Source organism: Micropterus salmoides, unplaced genomic scaffold (assembly GCF_014851395.1).
Source record: "Micropterus salmoides isolate LMB-PRFRI ecotype aquatic unplaced genomic scaffold, ASM1485139v1 Ms_hic_scaffold_22, whole genome shotgun sequence".
NCBI classification, from domain to species: Eukaryota; Metazoa; Chordata; class Actinopteri; order Centrarchiformes; family Centrarchidae; genus Micropterus; species Micropterus salmoides.
The window spans coordinates 13,107,405-13,133,291 of record NW_024041373.1 but is presented as its reverse complement, the minus strand read 5'-3'; the positions used below and the strand labels follow the sequence as shown (position 1 = coordinate 13,133,291).

Here is a 25,887-nt window from a genome sequence, read left to right as displayed (position 1 = left end):
TAACACTAATTACAATGACAACAAATAATGGTGTGGCATTAGTGACCCCCACAGATGCATAATTTTAGCTAATGTTACTGCTTCCATGGGAGCGCAGACCCTCCTTATGGGAGCTGAGCTCCAACTGGCTCCCACTCGAACCCTGGCGACAAAGAAACGTTAGAAAGGAACATTTTGGGGACCGGAGAAAGTGGAGCAATAAGCTGTCCTTGTTGCAACACACACATCTCCACCTCACAAAAAATGCAAGCCAAGTTCAAGTTACCAAAGTCAATCTGCTGACGCTGACAGTTTTTTGGTGGCTGCACAATAAACTGCAACGTGCAAATAAATATAAATAGCCTAAATATTTCTAATAATTCTAGAATTTTATGTATGTTGCTTAGCAACTGTCATGTACTATGTAGCCTACCGGCAGCCTGGTGGAGCTACTTTTTGTATTCATAAATAAAACAGTCAAATTGTAGTGTGTCTGTTAGCCTATTTCTTTTTGCCATACTTGGTAACCGCTTTGCGTCGGCCCAACACCCCTTAACTGTGATACAATAAGCGTAGCCTACACCACGGCCTGTCGTGAGCTATTGCTCAATTATACTATATGCACTTTAGCAGCTTTTTGCCTAGATGCTGAATTGTAGTTCTTTGTACCGGTACTGACTGTGTGCAATGACAATACAGTTGTGACACCTTATCACAGGCCTTAATGCAGACATTAGCTTGAGCAGTTCAGCTAAAGTAAATTTTCCTTCTCTGATTGTTTAATATGAAGGATTTTAGCATGAAGACCTAAAATTATTCAGAATTTCACAAGAAATATACTGAAGACCTAAAATCATTCAGTATTTCACGAGAAAAGTCAGAATAAATAATAATTTTGTGGAACAGAAATGCAATACAAAATTATATGTATTTAAAGATTTTCCTTGGGATTCTCTTGAATCGACCCACAGGTTGGGAAACACTATTTTGGAAGAATTGTGTTTGAAACTTTGAAGCTGTTCTGGTGACTTGTGGTGACCCAACACCTTACTAGTTGGTTTCACCCATCTGTATATGTACACAGTATGCAGGCATGTACAGTAACCTTTTATCCAAAAATGACACTTATCTATATTAATAAAATCACCTTCAGCCATCCTGTTTTCTTCGACCTTCCAAATGTAACAGTGTGAATGTTGATCTGTGGATTCAGTTGATCACTGACTATGGCTGCTACACCTGATCCAAGGTTGAATTTATGCACAACTCTGCCATTTCGCAGTCCCAAAACGAGGAAGTCATCCCCATCATTGCCTGGAAAACGCATAAAAAGTTTGCCATGAGCACAGCAGATAAATGTATGTGATAAATAACATTTCCTGCTGAACAAAAATTACCAAACAGAAAATTGTTCTGCTTTCAGTAAAAACACTTATTATAAACACTACATCTATAACAAACATTTAGAATAAATGTTACATTTATGTGCCCCTAGATGAATTTTAAATCACCATGTGTTTCATGTATTGTTAGATATTTTGCCTCTGTGCTTGTTAAAATATGTGTTAAGTTGATCGCTGCCATAAAATAACTGATTCTGCTTCATCCCTTGATGGCGGCAATCACAGATGCCACTTCATTAAACCAATTATCATGTGAATTGTCCATCTTTCATCTATTCTTATATTGTGCCTTTGAATTTGTACCATTTCCAACTGTGCTGCTAACTCTCCTGACAAGCGTTTCATTATTCATATTGCTCTTGTTTTGTTTTTGCCTCCACCTTGATGAATTGTACTCTCAAGAGAAAACAAGTGCAGAAGATCCACAGGATCTTGTGTTTTCTTATATTCTTCTTCTTTTGATGAAATACGCTGCTGACAATGACACGCCGGTTACTTGCTACCAAATCTGACCCCACAGAAAGGAGATCCTAATTTAAAGTGATGGCTGCTGACAGCATCACGCTGCACCAACACCTCAAAGTCTGTTTAACGTACTTAGCATTGATACTTTTGAGATGCTTGGTTCACATGTTCATTTTATGCAAGCGATGCCCAGATGCTCCCTTTGAAAGTCAAGAACAATAACAGTTAAGCTGGAAATCAACTAATTTCTGGACTGCAGGAAGACTCATTAATAATGTCTCAAAATCTGCCAAGAAAGAAAATCCTTAGGGAATCCTCTTGATTAGAGGATCTCAGAGGAGAGTGGAAATCTATTAGATAGCACATTACCATACACAGCGGGTGAAACCTCTCACATTGGCAATAGCATTTCTTTTAAAAGCCTTAATGGAGTTTGACAACTAAAATCCAACTAAGGAGACATCTCAAAGTTGTTTTCCTCTTTCCATTTGACAGTACGAATGACTTTAAATTGGCATGCTGGTGTCTGGATTGAGCTCACCTTGTCCTTTATGCCCAGCGAACAGCATCAGGTTGTCTTTCACAGCAGATGAATTATTGGCGAGCGTGAACTTCAGCCTGAACTCGTAGAAGAAACTGAGGCTCGGGATGGAAGAGTAACCCACAAAGGAAGTGTAACCAAACTCATCGCTCCCACTGAATCTGGCGCGGGTTATATTGATGGCTGCAAGACAAACACATTCATAAACACATTTTTGTCACATTTGCGTTCAAATGTGACTAATGTTCACAGATCATTGTGTGTCTGAGTGGTGATCTTGTTTGAATCAGGAGAAAACAGGTCTGATTCATCATTTCCCTCACAGGTTACCAAAAGATGGCACTATTGCTACACATTACATACCAAGGTTAGTGAAATGTTTTCTTTTCTGAATGCTTTTACATGATGACCTGTTTTCAAATACTATCACCCCTTCAGTCCTATTCTATTTTCATTAGTAGCTGTTTAGGAAGCATCCTGGCAAGCAAGCATCGCTTCATACTCAGTGTTCACAAGGGTGGCACAATAATCCCAGTGATATTCAATTACAATCTCAAGTTTACTTATTCAGAACGCATGGCTGATTCAATAATGTGCTCTCTTGTATTGCATCTCAGCAATACCCCTCTACTTGATTTCACACTCGGGACTCAATGTAAATTTCTGCCACGCTTATTTAAAAATGACAAGCTGCTGTGTTTTTTTTATGTTTATGTTTTATGCAGCGGTGAGGATTCAAACGTAAAACTGCTCTTCTTCACTGGAAACACCTTGCATATTCTTTGGCAGCCCCAGGCGATGGCTAAGAGGCGTTCTGAGCTCCTCTCCACGACTGCCCACAGCTCTGTTTGGCTGCTAAATTATTAATAAAGCCGGAGATACTTCTGTTATCATCTCTAGTCTGGCAGAGCTTTATTTGCCTATTGTTTCATTGAAAGGCTTGAGTGTTACAGTTTATTTATAAGCTGCGCTGTGTGTTTGAATTGATCATATTCATGATACTTTTGTTGCCCTGTAATAACAACCGAGCTCTGTGTGTGTTCTTCCCTCCTGCCTGTTCATACAAGATACAAAAACGTCAGCCATTATTACAAAATTAAATGACCTTGAGTGTGTTTATGGTGAGCTATTTATTCTGTTCATGAATGAATCACCCTTGAGCCTTCTGTATGAAATAAAGTAATTATTAGAATTGATATTAGCAAATATTAGATGGCCAGGAATTATGAAAAAAAAAAAAGATTACAAATGTGATATTCTGTTAGTCAGTTATTGTTTTACATTGAATACCATTTTATTTTTTTATTGTATAATTTTATCAGAATCCTTATCAAAATGACAGATAATGAATGATGTATGTATAAACTTATTTTTAGTGCCTATTAACATCTGTGCCATTTTACTTTTGAAACTAATTATTTTGTATGTACAAGCAGTGGACACCATGAACTATATTATCTAATTAAATCCAAGAAAACAGCTCCTTTACTTACTACTTTAATTACTAACTTTGTGAAGGTTAAATAATGACTGTCACAGAGATGTCCAAGACTTAACTTTTCCAAACTTTTCCTTAACTTTTGTCATTAAAGACCTAAATTTTGAGACCGCAGTTTGTAATCTTGCTAAATTCATTTTCATTATATTGTAAGTGTTTGTTACACTGTGTTTGTACATGAGACAAGTATACAGGGGAGGAACAGGGTGTTAAATCAACACCTCTCATGATATAGTCGCCACTAAAACTGAACATTATGGGTTTCACAAAGCCAACTTTGTATTTGCTTTTCATTCGATTTTGTATGTGGTCTTGATTTTGAGTTAATTCTCTGTAATTTCTAAAACAAACCCCATCTACATCTTTTTCAGTAGACACTAAAATACTCATATTTTAGAACTATCCTGCAGGCAGGTTTAATCTCATGCTGTAACTCTAAGTCTATGAAAAGGTTGACTTTACTATGAGTTCCTGTGGGTGTGCTGAACAGCATTCATTCAAAATCACAAAAGTCCATAGTAACTTGTGTGATGCAAGAGGGGATGGGACTGTTGCAGTGAATTACTAAGTACATATTTAGGCTGCTGTTACTCATTCTAGTCATTCAACCATTACGCAGACAGCTACTTATTCTCCGGCATGTGGCATAAACATTGTATTTGATGTGTAAATACAAAACCAACAGAAATAATTGAGGTTTATTTGTACAGAGTTACGTGTTCCTACTCATAGTTTCTGTTAGCTAAATCATCATTGTACAACACTTTGAAATACTGTTCAGTGAAGGTAACTAGTACTGATTACAGAACATATTATTTACAAAGAAGCTTATGGACTGCTTCAGTGAAAGTCATCCATCTATGGATTACAACACCACATTCTGTCAAATAATGTTACACAGCATTTCCACTTTGCTAGGTATTTGTGTAATATGGTGCAAACCAATGGGAGCGGCAGAAGAAAAAAACTGAATGACATACGGCACCAGACTGTGACAGGCATTCTGACAAAAACTGCATCTTAGCTGCCACAGAGCAGCTAGGAAAACAACACTTCTTCTGAGTAAGAAATACATATACAATATACTAATATATATATATATATATATACACACATACATACATACACACTGTAATGTCTCAGAACAATGCAAGGTTAACAGAAACTATAATAAATCAATACTAAACTGGAGTGCTGATGCATTAGATTGTTGCACAGTGTTTGAGCATGAACATCAAAACCACTGAAAATGTACTGTATAAAATGTATCTATGAAAATACAATCTACAAAAATATTGCATTACATAACTGTATGTCTACACCTTTTTTATACACTCTATGGTCTACACTTGTATGTTTATTGTGAGACTGTTAAAATCAGTGTTGGCATTATCCTTACAAAAATCACTTAATGCATCCTTTGTTGACTAGAAACATTTGATTTGAGAAACAAGAAGTGTACTGTACTAGTACTGTATTTTTCCACGTGCATTTTATTGTCCATTGTTCTCTATTCATTCTAAACATGAATCTTGAACAGGATGTATGAGTAACTTGTGGCAAACAAAGGCAGATCATTAATAATTCTGAGTGAAGTCATCTTAAATGTTCATTAATTTTCATGAACTTGACTCTTGAGGCATTCCAGCATCAATAGCACTTCCTAGTCTTTCCTTTCCTCCATTTCCTGCTTGTTTATAGACCAATCTTATGTATTCCAGCGCATGTGGGAACCAATAACTGAAAATACTACATCTAGAAAAAACATTTTGCTCTTTCGTATTTCCTTCTGGATAAACAACTTAAGCTTTTTCACAAAAAGAGAGAAAAATTCAAATACCATGCTATTACTGACAGTATTTTGCTAAAGTACTACAAATACCAAAAACAAAAAAGCCCAGAGAGGCAGGGAACCTTAGGAGTGATCTGTTTTGACTCTGATCTTATCTGATGTTACCAGGATTAAAATTCAAATGGCAGCTAATGGCAGCTACAATTAGCAGCATTATGAGGTTACTTTGGAAACAAGTAAAGCAATCTTTCAATCAGGAAAATCCATAAATCACCAAGAGTTGAGGCAGAGCAGCCGGATGACATCAGTCAGGGTGTTTTGTATATGTATGCACATCCATTTTGCCTGTTGGTCATCTACGAGTCTACAGTACTAGTGGAAATGCCTAATACATGATACGCCCTTCTGAAATGATCACATTTTGGTTAGGTGTAGGCACCAACAATACTTGGTTAGGATTAGGAAAAGATCCTGATTTGCATCAATATAAGTAAGTTGATCCAAGAAGTTATCTCAGGGGGTGTGTTATGTAGTAAAGTGGGTGTGTCGAGTAGTCTGCCAGACTGCAGATACACTCTTTTCTGTTGTTGTTCTCTGCTGTTGTGGTTTCTTCTTGTTGTTTTGCTCTTTAATATGATGCTGTTGGTGCACAAATGAGTATATACTGCCACTTACGCAAAAAATGTCATTTGAGTAGGCAGTCCAGGACACATTTGTGTATACACACTGCTAAAAGAATATGCGGTCCAGACCACCTCCGAATGTGGTCTGAGCGACCGGATCTCAATGCATCCTCAAGCGTCTTGGACGCATTCACACCTCTACTTAGAGCTTTCCACTTGTGATTGGATCACCCAGGACGAATGTTAATGAAAGGTGTAAGAGCCTTAATGTGACACTGGAAGGTTAGATCAGTGGTTCCCAACCTTTTTTGTGTGACGTATCCCCACAACTCTATCAGATCACAATATAAATACAAATATGTGGATGTATATTATCAATTCATAATTTCGATTTTTTCAAGTCAGCTCAGCTTCACAATTTTTCCAGATGCCCCCTGGTAACTGCAAAATTACCCATTACCCAAAATTACCCATTGGGGTACAAGTACCCTCTGTTTGTCATGTGGGTACTGAGAGTCTGTCAGGGTGTATGACATGGCTGAGTGACCCTGCTGCTCCTGCAGTCAGTTTAGTCAAGCTAAAACCCTTTTTTCTGAGAACCACAATCTGTGAAACCTTCTTGTGGTATTACTGTTTGTAATTATAGAATAGATACTTCAAACAGCTATTTAACCACTATAAAACATACACACATCTTGGTGATAATGAATTAGCTATTTGCTTTTGCCTTATTTTAATATTTAAAATTGTAATTGTACAATTACAAAGCACGACATTAAAGGGACTATATGTAAGTTTTTGATTCTAATAAATCAAATTGTCATTGCCTTATTGTCAGTGGGCTCAAAACTCACTCAGAAACACACGCCTGTTTTCTCTGTTGCTTGCATCAGCGACTATTCTGCTTTTAATGTGAGGTCTCCGGGTTGGATTCAGCCCTGTGCGCGCTCCCGAGCCTCTCTCAGACTACAGCGACAACACGGCAGCTAACGACATGCAGTCCACTAACACCATCAAACAACCGGCTCACAGCAAAACACAGGCTCCACACAACAAACACAGAACAAAGTGAGCATTAGTAAAGCTGGAGAAACACAGAGAAAGTCACGTTAGCTCGCCGGCTAACGCCGAGAAATTGAAATGTTATCCGGTGCAAAGTTATATAACGTTAGCTTTCCACATTACTTCACCAACTAACGCGACCCATGTTACTATCATGTGTACCACTGTTGGTTTAGCCTGCAGAGAGGATGTAACGATAAAAAGCAAATGTGGAGCGATTTGTTTACTAAACGTAGCCTATAGTGATGCAGCCAGGAGCAGCCAGCTAACGCTACAGTAGCTCGGACCTGCCTCTGTTTTCTTCGTAACATTCAGTTTATGTTTATTGTGGTTTTACCGATACTCAGGTTCACAGCTTCTCCACCTCGCAGTCGCTGTAACTAATGTGACCCACATAACATAAAACACTGCAACAAAACGGTCACAACAACCTAGAGGAAGGAAGAGCCATCCACTAACACTAGTTACAGTAAAATTACTGACTGCGGTCTAACTGTTATAAAGTGTGACACAGTCTCGTTATAATATTCAGTCCAGCTCACTAACCGTTTCATTGTCATCCAGTACATGTGGCTGTGCTGATATTGCTGAGCCTCCGGAGACAGATTCACAGATCGTAAAGTTACTGAAAGCAGCAGGCGAGCTAAAGCTGTAGCACGTCGACTAAATGCAGTAAATGTACCGTGATCATGTAACGAGCATGGATTAGTTAAACCTGCAGTTGATAAATCTATTAATGTAACGTTGCAGTGGGAATTTACCTTAGTTTCCAGCTCTGTCTGTTCTCCCTGTCTGTCTATAGCCGCTGTCACTTCGCCTTTTTCCGGGAGTATTGTGCCGATATGCGGCTGGCTGCGCTGAATGAAGTCACGTTACAGAGCCGGTGTTGATCTGCCTCTGAGACGGGAACGTTGAAGTAACAGAGCCTGAACATGTCTGAGTGAAAAGCCACAGCCTGCATGCTGGTGTTTCTGCCTTTATTGCAGGATTTCTGTACGAGCACACGCCTGGTTGCACTCTTAGAACCGCACTGCTAGTGGCCGCTGGAAACTACATAATGCCCCTTTAAAAAAGGGCCTACAGCCATTTTTGTATGTTGTGCCCTTTTGGATAATGAAGTCAGGGTAGTGCGGTTCTCCCGAGTTACCAAGTCGGAAATCCGACTTAAGGGTGCGTTCCCTTTGAACTTGGAAATTCCCTCTTCCCATGTCAAATGGAACACACCATAAATGCTAATGGAAGCAAGTTAGCAAAGTAACAATGAAAATGCTAACATGCTGATGTTTTATGGTATGTTTACCATTCAATGTGTAAGTTTACAATATTAGTATTTAACACAAATCAGTCAGTTTTGCCAAAGTATATTCACCAAAGTATTGGAAATACAACAAGAGTTGTCCAGTATATGGTGTATTTATTCTGTTAAAGGGACCCTAGTTTGGAATTATTTTAGTGGGGCTGTATGAGGTGCTTATCCAGAGTAAGTTTATTACCTGCAGTAGATGGCATTCAGTGCGTCCCCAGTTTGGAGAAGCAGAGATTTGTTTCATGGCAAGGTAAAGAGATTAAATGTTGTAAATATAGCGTACACTTGAACTGATATTGATTTTTTCCGGTGGGCCTTCTTTTAGGTGGCTAAAATACATTTTGCTGCTGACACTGTCCACAGCAGTACATTGCTTAGCTTCCGTGCTGGTACAAATCTGTTTCTCCAAACTCGGGACATGCATGACTACCATCTACTGCAGGTAATACACACATTTTGTAGAAAAGTGCCTCATACAGCCCCATTTCAAAAATCCTGAACTATCCCTTAATCAGTTCTTCCAGTGATCTTTTAACATCTGCAGAAAGTAGCTAGGCCTATGCATGTTCAATGTATTCTTGGCTTAGGTGGAGACTATATATAGAACACCTGCTATTGTATTTCAAAATATAACATAGTACAGAGCCCATCACTGAAACAGTCTTTTTTTTTTTTTTAAAGGTTAGATAACAGCATGACTATTATTAACTGATCTGAATAAGGGTCAACATGCTAACAGGTCAGACATGATCATTAGTCTTGGTTAGCCAGTCATTATTTTATTACCCTTTGTAAAATCACTTTCTCATAGCTGTGGAAATGTGTGATAAAAATAGCGAGTTGTTGTATGCCAGGGTATTGTGTTATATGGTTATCTATGATAAAATGGAAAATAATTGACCACAGACAGGCAGAAGTGACAGCAAGCGAGCTTATTAATATTGCTGGTTAAGTGAGAACACATCAACACAATGCTGTACAGCAGAAGCCTGACATTTTAAGAAAAAAGTTCTTAAGAAAAGTTGTTTTAAGTCATACTGCTGAAATTACAGTAGTGGGAAATTAACTAAATTGGAATATTCAGCAGAGCAGCCATGAGTTTTTGCCTTGATTATCTGACTCTATTGCTGGAGGAAGACATTTCTGCCTTTTCAGCATAATTTGGTTTCCTTAATCCCTTTACTTAACAACAGGCACTCATTCTACCAACTGCTCAGGGCTCTCATTCACCAACTGTTTGCAGAACAGCTTCTTAATAAAACTGCTAAATCTACGCTGCATTGATCTGTGTGGAGCTGTTCTTTGTAACACTTACTTTCATCACACAGTAGACCTTGTCTTCCGTAGGGGCAAAGACATACAGCCTCCAACGACGACTTTGGGATGCACGTGGCTCCGTGACCGCAGGGGTTGCGCTCACAAGCAGTGAACTGGCACAGCCGGCCTGTGTAGAGCGGGGGGCACTCACAGAACCAGTCCTCAGTATCACTAAACATGTAGACATAGAGGGAGACATCATTAGGCCAGAGGTGAAAGTGGACCATGACAGTGCAGCAACATGTCCAGATGCTTTACAAGCTCACACAGTTGTCTAGGGAGAGAAAAACTGCCAATCCCATACTGCATGAAAGATTTGAAAAGATGTTAAAAGTCATGCGTCCAGCCTGACGGAATACTTGATATATGAGATCTGCTGAAACACACACATTTGAGTGAATGTGTAGATAGCGTAGGAGAAAAATAAGAATATTTTTATGAATGTATTCATCTTAGTAACACCCGGAGACAGAAATTACTTCATGTGTCTTTTCAAGAAGTAGACACACGCAGCCTGAAGAGGCAGCAGAAAGCAAATGATTAGTAGCGTGTCAGAAAACTTATAACCAGAAACTGCACAAGATTTTCTCTGTCTTCTTTCCTCGATTTATATGGGTGTGCTTCCTCTATTGGCAAGAAGAGGAGTGTGAGCTAGCATGCAAAGTAATACCCAGACAGGGACTTGCTCTTCTGAGATGTGCACCACTTTGAAAGGTATAATACTAGATAGAGGAATCATTGGTGGGGTTTCAAATCTATAAATTAATAATGTGTTTGAGAAGCAGCACTGCGGGATGTATTTTGCTCCTTGGGAAACCTGCTTCTTGAAATGAAATATTTACATTGTGTCACCGGAGTTGAGCATTGTTAGATATGACTGTATTGAAGTGCAAAATTATGCTGTATAATGCACTAAAATGTTTAGCATATGATTATTAACAGGCTGCTAATGTCAATTTCAAGACATTAAATGGTGCAATGATACACAGCTACACACTGTCGCTGCCAATTGTGACCATTATTTTCAAAATAACACAGTCAGATGAAAATTGTCATGCGTTGAACAGAACAGGCATTATTATTTGTATAGTCTTTGACAACCTGCAAGAGGAAGAATTAAATATTTAATGGAGCACCTCCTGGTGCAGTCACCATGTTGCAATGTGTGAGCGCTGCTAATTTGTCCCCTGCATTGTCAGTTAGTGTTTATATTTAAATATTGGTGACATCCTCCAGATGCTTTAGTTTCCTACCACAAAAAGCACGCAGTTTAGTTGAACTGTTTGCTTGCTGGTAGGTAATGCAGGGCTCCAATACTCCACCAAATAAGTGAGTATAGAAAAACAGATAGATGGATGGATATATAAAATAGATATTTTCTTCTTATTCTAATCCTAGCTAAATTTTTCACAAATGATTTCTTACATGTCAAAAATGTAAATATAAATGTTCAAATCAAGACAAATCAGACACTATAGATACTGTTCACAAATTTTAAATTAGCTGCCATATTTCAAAGGTAAGATATATTCACACTTTGAGTCGGACATTTTTAACTTGCATATGTGGACACGTTTCTACAAAAAGGTTTTTTGGCTTAGTTGAGGATGCATTTATTAATTTTGAATCTTTTTATATAAAATTAGATTGTTTTGTGTGATATATTCCTTAAGTACAGCAAAGCTAATGTGATTTGCAGTTTTGTTGAATAGAAATACAAAAAACCTACTCATAACACAAAGGACACGCACAAGTCAAGGCAACAATACTCACCTTTAAAGAGGTGGTATTATGCTAATTTTCAGGTTCAAAATCTTATTTAGAGGTTGTACCAGAACAGGTTTACATGGTTTAATTTTCAAAAAACACCCTATTTTTCTCATACTGCACATTGATGCAGTTCCTCTTTTCACCCTATGTGTTGTACACTCCGCTCTTGAGCCACACAGTGACGCATCTTACTTGTACAAAATCTTTGTTGGGAGGTGCACATGCAGAGTTCCCAGGTAAGGACTACTAGCCAATCAGAAGCAGAGAAGGGTGGGTCGTAAGAAACAAGGTAGTGTGATCCAAATCACAGCCGCTTCAGACTGCATTACTCAAGTCCACAACCACACAACATCATTGTTCCGCATCTTACCATTAGGACTAAATGTTGAACTGTTGCCGGTGTTCTGACGATCTATGCTGCCTTGCCGAAAAATGCTACCATAGCGCAAATCAATAGACTCGACTCTACTCGGCCCTGCTCCGTTGCAGATAGTACCCAGAGATAGTACGTAGCTTTTTGTCATAGCGACGCCACACACAACTGCCGCAACGTAATGTTCAATGCGACACACATACCAGCTCTTACAATATATATACGGTTAAAACGTTTCAATATTACTCAGAATGTAAAGACAGATAAGCGGTGTGAAAACCTTCCAGCTGTGTTTTCCTCTGCCGTTGTTGCTGCAGCGGTCTGTGTGACGGCGGGAGCAGAGGGCTCTGTGAACGGGCGGCTGGCCGGCTTCACATGCTCCTCCCACGGGTTGGCACAGGCTTCCCCCCCGCAACCACTTGCGGAGCTCCTCAACTCCGACAATATTCAAGCACATTTTTGTTCCGCCATCACTTCTGGTAAAACTGTAAATATTCGAAATCTACACAGCTGATTTCTCACCTCAAAACTTATCAGAAGTGGATTTTGTGATGAAATTCCATACAAAAACTGTAAAATATAAAACTTTCTGTTGCTGGCCTCTGTCTGGTGCACACAATGATGATGCAGTGAATAGTGAATATTCTCACTGACCAATCAGCAGTCTGTCGTGTTTTCACGTCACATTTTAGTATCTCTCAGCTCACTTGGAACCTCGACGGAGGTGAGGTGATACGAAAAAAAGTACCTGGAAGCAGGTACAGGTACAACATTTCTACAATGGAAAACCAAACAAAGGCGAGTGGCTCAGACTAGCTTGGTTTGAGGGCGTGCTTGACCCCGCTACCCACTTGGCAAGCTTTATGACGTGTTTTTGTGACGTCACAATGAAAGGAAGTGAAGGGCTGGACTACAAACGAGCTGTTTTCAAGCGGTTCAGAGCAGTGCTTTCTGTGGGAGATGGGAACTCCCTTTGGGCTGGACTTTGGGCTTTTTCACTTTGCAAACCTGTTACACGCACAAAAAAGATATATAACTCAATAAAGTAGAGGGGAAAAGCCAAAAAGCATAATACCACCTCTTTAAACAATTCACTACCTTCATTCGGTAAACAACAACTGTCTTCAGATGTGTTGAAAGCAGCCTACAATTAACAGTGCAGAAAATAACATGTTTGTCTTTGCAAGTGATGCAAATATTTTTGTGTTCTGATAGACCAAGTGGCTAAGGCTCAGAAGGTAACGTGTTCCTTACTCCAGGGTTTGGCAGTTCCATTCCCCGGCTCCACCTGTCAACGTGTCTTTAAGCTGAAGGTGCTCCTAATGGGCCAGCCGCTTGCATCGGTGTGTGAATTTACGTTTACCATCTCGATCATCAAAGGCATTACAAAACACAAAAAAGTTAACATACCAACTGTAATTTAAGGGAAGATCAACTATAAAAATGAATTGTCAAATGACTTTCATATAAGCACTAGATACTGCTGGCTCCAAAAAGGTAAAATGTAGATAGAGGAGGGGAAGGAGCACAGTTGAAAACACTTGAGTTTTAATTGGCCTAATCAAAAACTTGGATGTGTGGGGTGACAAAAGGTGATTTTAATTTGGCTGAGTTAATTACTTTGATTACAAAATTGTAGTAATGTTTGCTGACTCATTTGAATATGTTAATCACAAATGCATTAAGATGGTACTCGCCATATCTCGCACCATTCAAAGACTGCACTGCTGCACCACACAGTCTGGATACATTATTAAGGAAGCCTACATTTTTAATCTAATGAGTACCAGATAAAATGATGAATAATTGACTGGTTGGCTTATGATATCCCTGTCAACTAAAACAATAAGCGGTGCGGCCACATGCTTTTCTCAAATTTCATCCCTTGTAAGTTATTTACAGAAACGACTTTTCAAGTGCTTGTTGGTATGCAAATACACTTCTACAGAAAGGCACTGATGAGGCTCTGCTGCCATGGCAGTCTTCAGTTCTCGGGATGAAAGCATTTAGCCCACTTCATCCTTTGTTAAAATAAAAAAGACCACTGGGTTTAGCAGATATTATTTATAGAGAAGTACTGCTTTGGTACTGAAACGCCATTTGCTTTCCAGTATTGTAAACGGCCAATTGGACACCATTATACTACAGACACTATGATTCTTGGTGGGTGAAATGGAAATAAATCATTTGAAAGGACTAGCTCATCACTCAATTATTTGTCATCTGAATTTCAATATGAGCAAAGGGATGAAATGGAATTTACACATGGCATCCACCTGACGGGCTCAGGCTCCTGTTTTAGCAGACGGCTGTTCGATATTTCCCTGACCTCTTCGAGGCACCCTTGCAAACATTTCTTTGGTGGTGAAGAAGGGTGATGTCTGTTAAGTCTCCATCACAGAGTCTTTTGAAACATATTGCCATAGAAAAGCATACTTTAGATGATACTTGAAATAAAATCCTTATAGAAAGGAGGCATAAAGCGTGGGGGAACTTTTCTCAAGGGATCAGACAATATTTTTACGGTGCAACCTAGAACACACAGCACTCTGCAGAGAGCTGTGCTTTTCTGTAACACTTTTAAAGTATATTCACATGTTTAAACTCTACACTTTTCAAATGTGCTAGTGATTTTATTGGGGTTTATATTTTTTTATTTTTTTACATTTCTTAACTCCTGAAAAAAAGCTTAGCACACCGAATGCATTGGTTCTATGTCTCAGAAATAAAGTTGTGTTACAATGATTTCACATTTCTTCCCTTAAGACATATGAGATGATAAAATGCATTTGCTTCAGATTTCAGTAAGAATGAATGGTCAATTCAACCAGCCTCTTTGATGGGTCAAGTATCCACTACTTAGACTGCATGCTGTGATGTAGCACTATCATCTGGCCTTGTCTCTCCCTAACACAGGCAGCAATAGCAAGCTGTCATCGAGTCAAATCATTCCACCTTCTTCTACGAAACAGACATAGCACTTGCAAAGAAATACAGCAACATGTTTGACTGGAAGAGTGTTTAAGGAGGAAGGAGACAGAAACTGCTTCAACTATCACTGACATGACAAAGGGGCAAGAGACAAAAAAGAAACTGAAAGAATGCACAGCATTAAGTGAAGACTGGCTTGTGTTGAATGAATATAATAATGAATAAAATAACATGGTGTTTTTGTCAAGAATGCTGTGGAGACACCTCACGCAACAGATTCCTTTAACTGAAAATCATAATATTTTCACAAAAGCCACCTGCAGATGATGGCTTCAAGAACGTGCGCCTGGTTGCGTGCACACACACACACACACACACACACACACACCACATTACTGAATTTCCTCCAATCTTTGGCACAAACCACCACAGAAGGTTGTGTCTGGGTTACTTTTATGTTTTGTTTTCTTATGATCACAGAATAATAATTTTTTGTACCGTATGTCTAATTTGGCCTTAAATTGCAAGAAAACTTTTTTTTTTATTTCTGAGGAAAGCTGTTCAGTATATCTACTGATTACATATAATTACCATTGTACAGTCTTTGTGTAATAATTAAAAGGTGATAATTTGGATTATACCAAGGTCACAAACGAATTACTTATTTTCTACTAATTAATGTTGAGACAAACTCAGGCTTGTTATCACTAATACAGTGTTACATAAAATTCAAAACCGTCTACAGTATACATCTCCCATTCACAACTTAGGTTCAAAGAAACCCTCAGATGTGCTATTCTAGAGGCCTTATTCAGTCAAATCTCATGAAGCTGGTTGCCAGAACAACAACCTGTGACACTGTCAAGATGCAGCGCTCCCACCTGCTGGTGATTATTCTATATGTTTCTCATTGTCAACAGATCTCATGACTAAAATCAAACCGGTCCTTCTAAGTATTGCTTGTGTTTCCAAATAAATAGCTTATTCCTCTGTGCCACAGCCCTCTATTGTTTTAATGTACAAACATATGAGCCATAAGGTTGCATTGGGTGACATATTCCTTGATTACCATGAAGACATGCAGTGTAGTTTATTTAGAGTCAATCCGCTATACACCATCCTGCTGCTGTAAATACTCACTACAGCACCAAATGTGGATCCATCGCTTAAAATATCTCCCCAACAATTGCACTATTTACTCCTTTTGAGTTACATTTGCTAAAAACTACAGTGCCCAGCTGTGCTCAGGAAATTATTAAGGGCATTTTTAACAGTAAACCTATATATTTGTGACTCCCTTTTATTTGATCATTTACATCTTTACTAGAAACCAGTGGGCTTGGGGCTGTGTGCTGCAGGCAGGGTAGGCATGTGGGAAAGTACTAAGAGACAAAGTAATGTATTGGTTTTTGGAATTTGTTGGCAATAAGAAAAAGAAACAGAATAATGCCAGATTGATCCTTAAAAAGTAGAACAGAAAATCATCCTGATCATTTTCAGTTACTGTTATTTCTATTCAGTACTGTCTATAAGAGATAATGCAGAATGTTCATGAAAACAAATTGAACTTTCCTAAGACATCAGAGTAACATATTTGGGAATGAATTGCCCTATTCTCCTCCTTTTGTACTGTATTTAATTGTACTTTATTTGGAGTCAGAGGTCTACCCTGAGCCATGTGACACTTGTCCTCAAGTCATTTTAATACATACTTATTATCAGTTTTAAGTATGTCAAGGTTACACAAAAACTCAAACTAAACAAGAAAATATCTATATGTATAAAAATAACCAATTTGGCCAAAAAACACCACTGCACAGTTGTTTTGAATGCGCTCGTCCTCCAAAATTCAAAGACACAAATGCAATAAACTCGGTAATGAGCAAGTTTTCTCTGGAAATATTCTTCAGGGACTATAATCACACACGGGATGTAGCTATGTTTGTTTCTCATGGTGAATTAAAATAATTGTTTCTTGGACCTTGAGTTATTTTATAGGTTCTTTGAAACAAGTATAGCTGGAACTCTGATTAAGATAAAACTGGTTTCACCTCTTTTGTGTAGAACACTTGCAGACAGTGAAATGGATATTCGGGAGAATTCACTGTTAAGTGGAGGTTTGTGTGCCACCAAAGCTGGACCAGCACAGTCTCTACTGGAGCCAATTAGCAAGACGTTCTGTCTTCATGAATTCTGCTCTGTGTGTGTGTGTGTGTGTGTGTGTGTGTGTGAGCATATGTCAATCCACTACTCAGTAACAAATGTGGATCTATTTATGTGATCTGTATCAAACTGCTTTCATTTACTTACAATGATGAGGTCACAAGAGGTCACAATCTGATGAAAACTTTAAAGTAGCTCTAATCAATATTTTTAGATTAACAATCAAGACTGCGTGTATGTGAAAGGTGTCATTCGTAGTGACAAAACCAGAGAGAATTATTACCCGACTCTCTAGCTCCCTTCGGTGTTTCAGCATCTTTCAGAAACATTTTTTGTTTTGATTTTATGGCCTGCACATGTACTGTTTTGGGTCACTCTTACAGCTTTCATTCACTGAACACTACCTGCGCAACACAAAACAGCAGACAAAGTTAGCAACTTGTGGAGCATTTTTTAGCAACACGTTTTTTTCCCAGGAATGATGAAAGTGAGCTTCCTTTTAGCTCTGAAGTCCAATATTCAGAGCTCAGAGGGATAATATTGGACTTACGTTGTGAGGTAGCCCAAAACATCCACTAAATGTGTAGATAAACAAATGTTTGCTCAAAAGTTTTCCATATCAAGATTATGGGGAATTCGCTTTCTTGCTGAGAGTTGGATTAAAAGACTGATACCTCCCTCATTTCGATACAGTAAATATGAAGCTACTGTCGGTGACTTGTTAGCTTAGTATAGCACAAAGACTAGAAACAGGGGGAGGACCTAGTCTTTAGGCACTTTCATGCTGCCTTATTTTCCGAGATTATTACGCCAATATGCCGGCTCGCTGCGCTGTATGACAAGTACCGAGTCGGACACGGGGGTTTTGATCCGCCTCTGAGCCAGGAATGTTGGTAGAAACAGAGCCGGAAACAATGTCTGTTTGAAAAGCAGACATGCCGGAACAGGTGTGCCGTTTAATGCGGTTTTGTAACAAGTGACAAGTTTTTTTTCACGGTCTAAGCAGTGAAGACCGGATCGCTATGTGAAAGCACACACAGTGGGTGGTTGGTTCAGTATGTTCAGCGAATGCGACATATTGGTGAACATTCTTTTCGCGGTTATTGCTGAATCTCTGTTTGTTGGTTCATATATCAGACATGGTCTGACTTTTAAAGCTTATACAAAATATAAATAAACTGCAATCTCAACATTGCTGAGTGCAGTATGGATAGCCTCAAATCCTAGTCCCCATGCCCTAACCACAGACACCAAGGGTGCTGCCACCTGCTCTCACATTAAGCCCACTCATAGACGCCTATATAAAAGCACAAAGGGACGGCATCAGCACCCCAGCATGGTCAGGGACAGGTGATGCAGGTGCAAGTTGCTTCATACCGCATCCACCACAACTGGTCCACGTATCTGTACATCTGAATGTGGATTACTTATTGTATATATATATATATATATATATATATATATATATATATATATATATATATATATATATGGTATATATTTTTCTAATTGTCTAATCAGGAGATAATGACATGTTACATTTCATAACTAACTGACTGTATAAATAAATGGTGTTCACATTTTCCACTGATGAAACATTCCTTTATTTCTAGTGTTCCTGTTTGTTACAGAGCATCATACCAACAGCATGAATATGTGGGTGCCTCTTAGAAACAATTTCCATTTTAACATTTCCATCTGCTGTATTTACAGACAGTCTAATGACATGGTTTCTGCAACCCTGCAGCTGAGTTTTATAAGCTGAGGTTAATAAATGACAGATATTCGGCATCACAGAGCTGGCACTGAAGAATAAAAAGGCCATAGTCCTTAGGTGCTGATTGCCTGGCTTTTCATATTGATGTCACTTAAATACTCAATATGTATGTATCACCCACCAACCACAAGCCATTATCCTCTCAGGTTTAATATTGATATTTCTACATGAACAGAAAACATTAAAGGGGGACAGCGGTGGAATCACCCCAACTGAACCCACAATCAAAATCCTTTTTCATTCCATTGTGTGATGGCAGTGCAATCCAGGGCATCTAACATAATGTAGAGGGCTCTGTGAACTCCTGATGACCCCTGCATGCTTTGTAGTTCAAGAGGATACTGCATTAACGCATATTCATCACACGGTTAATTGCAAGGCCCACTCTTCTGCACATGACAAGCCAACGTGACCACAATGCCACCGGCTCTTAATTGGTATTCTTAGAGCCATTCATATTCCAATATTCATGGTGCCCCTTTTCATTTCCTGTTTAATAAAAGCAACTGTTAATTTATAGTGTCATAACACAGTGAAGAAGACATTTAGAGTAGCTATTTTCTGGATTACCTAAGGTGAAAGAGCATCATATGTAGTTAATGCATATTTAAAAAGAAGGCAAAATTGCTGGTTAGTGGGGTGTGATGGTGAAAAGTGACTACCTTAATCCTTCATCTTAACACTTAAGCAACTGACCATGTATTTATACATATTTCTGCGTAAAATCAAGGTAATGAAAGACTCCAAGTCATATTACAAGGTACATATTCCTCTGCCAATCTGTTTGTAAATGGCACTTAATAATTTAGCTTCCAGTGTGGTGAAACTGTCTGATATGATCAGCAATGTTACAAAGTTGAAAAATGTCATCATTCAGTCTAAAATTATTTTAATGTGCAACAACAGATTGTTTTGGACACTTGAGGCACCAAAAAAGCCGAAACAATTGCTGATATTTTAAGTTGGTAAGGCGAATGTGTGAGCAAACAGTTCAACACAGGTCAACATTCACATTCACTTGGAGTCCTGTAACTGTCCACCTGATACATTTCAGTCCATTGTTCACTCTTGTCTTAGCTCTGTTTTGCTCTCCACCACCTTTTGAAAGAACTATCTGGCTCTCTTGCAGCTACATGCTCCACTGATCACCTGCTAGTTGCCAACTTTGTCTGCTGGCTGGTTGGTGCTGGGCAGGTAGTGTGAAAACAACACTGATGAGAGCGGTGAGAGTGATAAAAACAGTAAAGCTGTGTGCCGTAACACCAAAATAACTAATAGATAGGTGCTAATAGATGCTAAAGCAGAGGGGATTTACAAAGTATGGTGATTATTTTCTGTCGGTTCATCATTTGTGACCGCTTTCACATGTGATCCATTGTACTATATAAAAATATTTATTATATCAGCTTTAAAGATTATAATTCAGATATGTTCCTCTGGTGTAAACAATGACAATAGAGGCAATATTAGTATTTTTTTTTTACTAAGTTTCTCTTCTGCCAGATAAGTAACTGCTGTAGGGCAACCAAAACCAGAAGTCATCCACATGAGGTGGGCTTTAAATTTTGAACTGAGCAGGAAGTAGAAGTAATCAAGGAGATGGTTAACAACTACTCAATGGTCAACTGGCCTCTCTTAACTTAATGACTCCTCGCAGAGCTGTTGCTGGACTGAGGGAGATCAGGCGCCATCACACTGAAGCTGGCAGTTTCCATTCCGCCTGAATTTCTGTTATTGCACATTTATTTTGTGAACTCAAACACTGAAAAATGAATCAACTTGTAAAGCTGCAGCCTTTGTAGCAGTTCGCTCATTGTTAAATTACAAAGATTTGTAAATTACTGAATGCATGAAAGCATGCAACTGTTACACATTCCAGAGTCATATCTTCCTTAAACAAAAAATGGCTACATTTACAATTATCTGTAGGGATTTCCTAATCAAAATGTTCACCCTTTGAGGCAATTAATAATCAATTTATGTTGATTTTCTGCTGATACTGAGTCCCAGTCCAATATTTCCCCGTGCGCAGTTAGCCTAGAGCAGGCCCAAATTGAAATTAGTCCAGTGTAGATAAGATGAGCTTGACAACTGAACAGTTCTGCATTAAGAATCGGTTGCTGCTGGGAAGACAGGCTGTTGCCAAAACTGTCATTTCACTAGCTGGCTGACTGGATTAGTGTGTGCTCAAAGTACCAACTGCACAGCCACAGCTCCATTCATGTTTTTGGAGATTGGGAAAACAATTTAAACTGGAATATATACTGGCTGTGACACTTTATTCCGAGTCACATGGGCATGAGGAAACAGGTCTATAATGGAAATTAAATTACTTTTCATGACCATTGTTATTATGAGCATATCCAGTGAACATTATCCTTTCTTTTGTTTGTCACAAATTTATGTTTATAAAACTATTTCTCCTCATTTCTGGAGTATTTTCTTGCACGTTAAGTATTATTATTATTATTACAGAAAGAAAATGAATTAGAGAAACTGCATTTTATATTATTAATGACTTTCAAGTTCAAAGGTAGTTCAGTAATTTTTCATTAGAGTAAAAGGTGACCTAGTACCTCACACAAGTTCCTCCATTACGACAGGGAAGGTGTTGGCAGACAGGCGGGTCACAGTTCTTGATGTTTCTCCCTCTCACTGCCTCACCCACCAGGTAAATCTCCTTTGAGTTGACCTGAAGTTCCCTGATACATCCAATGAATCTCCTTGCTCCCTTTGTACTCCTGTCATGCATCTCCCAGTGGGACGAAACATCCCCAAGAAATATGGGTCCAAAGGCTCCCTGCAAAAAAAGGTGGAAAGCCAGTGATCAGTGTTATCGTTTAGTAAATCACACTAAATCATACAATATATACAGGTATGTCTCCCTTTAAGTACAAGCTATGCGGCGAAAAACGGGCTCTCAATATCAGTGTGCATATGTGTATGAATAAATTAACATTATTATTGCATTAACAGTTGTGTATATTAAGATCAAAGAGAAAGATTAACACCGTCATCTACTGTTACTTTGCAGTTTTAGCTTGACCCAGACAAGAAACTGGAGTTATAATATAATAAAACACCTCCTGGTACAATATCTACAAAGATGCAATCTTCCTTTGATGTGCAAGGTGGAATTAATGTCTAACTTCTGTGAACTTTCAGCTTATCGTCAATTTGATTACAGTCAATTTAACAAGGAAGGCATAATTGTGTCTGCTACCAAAGTTGAGCTGCATAAAAAAAAGGAGCCCAAGACTCATATTACCACTAAATTACATATACAGTATTTCATTGCCAGCAGTGACCTCAGGTTGTTCAAATGAATAATGAATATTAGAAGGTTTACATAACACTTCCATACTCAATGCCATTCATGATGATTAATTCATGAAAGACAAGTCAACATTTATCATAGCTTCATTACACATTCTTTCAAATTATGTAACAGGGTAACAGTGGATTTGGAAATAAAACTCCCCTCAGAGTGTTTTTCTGTTTAATGTGGGAATAGTAAGTTAGTTAATATATAGAGTCATCTATGTCTTCTCTTTAGATTTTTGCAATTCATCATTAAATGCATTTCTAATAAGCACTGATCTAAATAGTATAATTTAAACACTGTCACTTTATTCATTTGAAGATAGATTTAAAGCTATTTCAACCTTATGCTTGGTATATTAAAAATATTGTGGATACACAACATTTTCCATCCTTACAGCAGAAATAACAATACAAACACTTTTTCCTCTTATTTTGAGATTTGCCAACACACATGACTCTCCTCACTCCTCTACTCACTATCCTTGTTTAAGCTTGTTAACATAGATACATGTCTTTTATCACATCTGGTCACTGCAGATATAAGCACCGGTTTTCATATAGAGGGTCATTACATTTAACACCTTACTTTAACAATGCTAAACTCTCATGTCATGCATTTAAAAGGCTGATGTTGTGTATCTCCCTGACACGATTGTGTTGTTATGGGAGGCTGTCTGTCAGGAATAATAAATCTTACTCATGTGGGTCTTTGGGGTTCAGTTCCAAACATACTTCTTTTGGGTAAAATTTTCAAAGCTATGCTGACGATATCCAAATTTTTATGTATTACAATATAAGATAGAAATTCATTATAATACAGTAAATGTGATTTTTTTTTTTATTACACCGTCAGCATATCAAATTCCACTGATTCTTGAAGTTTTCGATTTTAATTTCAACAGTCGTTACGAAACCTAAGCACTCAAATCAGAATCTATATGGCTTTGACATCCCACAAATATAACATCCCTCATGAATGCATGCAGGCGCTTGAGGAAAGGTGTTGGACAGCTGCAGTGGAGGTGTTCTGCACAGGGACAGTGAGGTGTTAGACCACATTATCATGTTGACTTAACACAAGCTTTATATGACATAACTTGCATATTTGAAAGCCTATAAAAATAAGGACGACAGGGTTTGCAAGAACAATGTAATGTTGCCGCAAAGTTAAGAGCCCTAAAACTATCTTTAACAAAGCTGAAGATTCAAATAAAATAAACAGCTGTGGCTGCACGCTTTCACAATGGGCTTCAGTGTATTTTATGACACAACCAGCTATGAGCCACTGGAGCTGCATGATGGTGATATGGAATGACTTTACGATGCCTTCAAATGTGTTTACCATGTTTATGAGAGGAGTCCATTTGAAAGACCCACTGATATAATATTCATGACTTTTCAAGTGGACTCACAGCATTGAGATCAGGAGTAACATAAGCTGATGTTTGAGTTCTATTTGAAGGCAGCACTAGTCAACGTGGCCTCTATTTCATTATTATTTTCTAGATAGTGTTTTTATGCACATGTGGGCCAGTTCAGATGACTTACACGGACACACTGAAAAACATATTGTCTCCAGGCAAAAATGGTTATGCAGTAAATTGTAATTGAGCACTAAAAGCTTGCTTTATGAACATAACCTCAGTTAAAAAAATGTAACAGTAACACATTCAAAGCAAGATCATTATCTTCACAATACTCCAGGTCTTGATCCCTTCCACTGGCAAACTTAAGACAGAATTTTAAAATATTTTGATTTTAAAATGTTTCTCTCTCCGCTGTATGTTGTACTTCATAAGACATCCTCTATCTATCTTTGACCCTCAGCGTCCCTAGACAACAGGCCACAATGAGGAGTTCACACTATAGCTTCTTTTACAGCTGCATTCCAACATGTGTGAGGTTTTTGCGTTCCCAACTGATGCATGCCAGCAAATATAACCCTTTCCTGTCAAATGTGTGTATAAATCTCATTTTGTTTCATTTCACTGGTGTTAAGCGCCAACTACAATCAAAACCCATTAATTCACTGTATCTTTAAATTATGGTAATACATTAGTGTTCTATAAAAGCTGTGAATGGGTAAATGACAACCCACATGCAATGTAACTGTAGGAAAAAATATAAGAAGAAGAAGAAAAAAGAAACAACTCGGGATCTCTAATTAGAAAGACCATAAATCACATTGAGGGAGGGGAAGACATGATGAGCCTATGGGAAGGTTGTGCCCCTCTCTGCGTCTTTCAAGGCACAAAAAACAAAATGATTAATTTAATAACAAATATAGGTGTTGTTAATCAAATTAATGACCCAGAGTGAAAAGACCAGCATGTGATTAACAAGTGAGAACTAGCTTTGTACTACTACATGCTTGGCGTTAGGACATTATTTGCCGAGTGTGATCATCTTGGCAAATAATGTAACAGATGTGCATGTGTTTGTGTGCTAGGCTGGACTGATAACATATGGTTAATGTACTCATGATGTTGCTATCATGAGCTCTATAAGTGATTATAGGCAAAAGGCTAGGTGCTTTTAGCTCATCTAAACCAACCAACACACAGCATCATTTGAATTATTTGATATTAGTGCTGATATACCTGAGCATCAGTGTCAATATTCAATAAAAAAAATAGCTTTTATCTTTGAACAGAAGAATGGCAGAAGGTCAGAAATTTTTTTACTGGTACCAAAACATGCGCACTGTAGTAAGTTTGCTGGATTCGAAATGCTGCTATATAAAGAGCTTTAGGCCGCTTTGGGACTGAAAGTATGCAGGCCCGTCATTCATTTGATTGAGGCCACTCTCTTGATACAGTATGTGCAAATTCGCATTCCTGATAGATTACTTTGTAACATGAACACTGTCATGATGAAAGGTAAAATGATTGTGGCCGTGATAGCTTTCCAATGTTTTGGCACCTGATAAGCCTTCAAACTCACAGATCTATTACTCAAACTAGAATTCATGGATTATTTTTATGTTATGATTATTTCATGTCTCACAAGTACTTGAAGCACCAAAGCAGCCCCTTGAACATTTATTTGACTGAACGCTCTCTTAATTGACACTAAAAATAAAAATGCATTGCATGGAGTAGGTTTAACCTCAAATTCACCTGACAAAAGTTACATAATAATATACTAAGTATGAGAGAAGAGGTAAAAATGTAAAGGTAAAATGCACTCATATGAACAGTGCTGCATATAACTGGTTGGAATGGTTCTCTGTGAAAATACATACTGCATGTGAATAAATTATATCTGATGTATTTCACATCTGCAAACCTTTAAGAGAGATACCAAGTCCTGGTTGGTTCAGCAGCAAATGTGTACTCAGGTTACATTTGTTTTATTGTATCTCCATATACTAATTTTACCTCCTTTTATCTTGTGTACTACCTTATTGTACTTGTATACTTTTTTACTCCATTTTTCTTTTTCCCTCACTGTTTTAATGTTTTATTTCTTAAAAGCCCTTCTAGGGATGGGTGTTGTGAATTAGCGACTTCTAGAAAAAATATGAAACACACATTGGATTGCTGTTTTCAGTTTATCTATGC

General features: G+C 38.2%; 1 protein-coding gene across 1 annotated transcript in view; it reads right to left on the bottom strand.

Annotated features, from left to right (window-relative positions):
- Nucleotides 1-25,887, bottom strand: part of eys (eyes shut homolog) — a 175,965-nt gene that overhangs the window by 6,606 nt on the left and 143,472 nt on the right. Inside the window, exons 43-46 of the mRNA XM_038737244.1 lie at nucleotides 21,577-21,800; nucleotides 9,985-10,157; nucleotides 2,389-2,571; nucleotides 1,127-1,293 (exon numbers count right to left, since the gene is read on the bottom strand). Of these exons, the coding sequence (XP_038593172.1) occupies nucleotides 1,127-1,293; nucleotides 2,389-2,571; nucleotides 9,985-10,157; nucleotides 21,577-21,800 (747 nt within the window). The remainder of the gene's footprint in view (nucleotides 1-1,126; nucleotides 1,294-2,388; nucleotides 2,572-9,984; nucleotides 10,158-21,576; nucleotides 21,801-25,887) is intronic.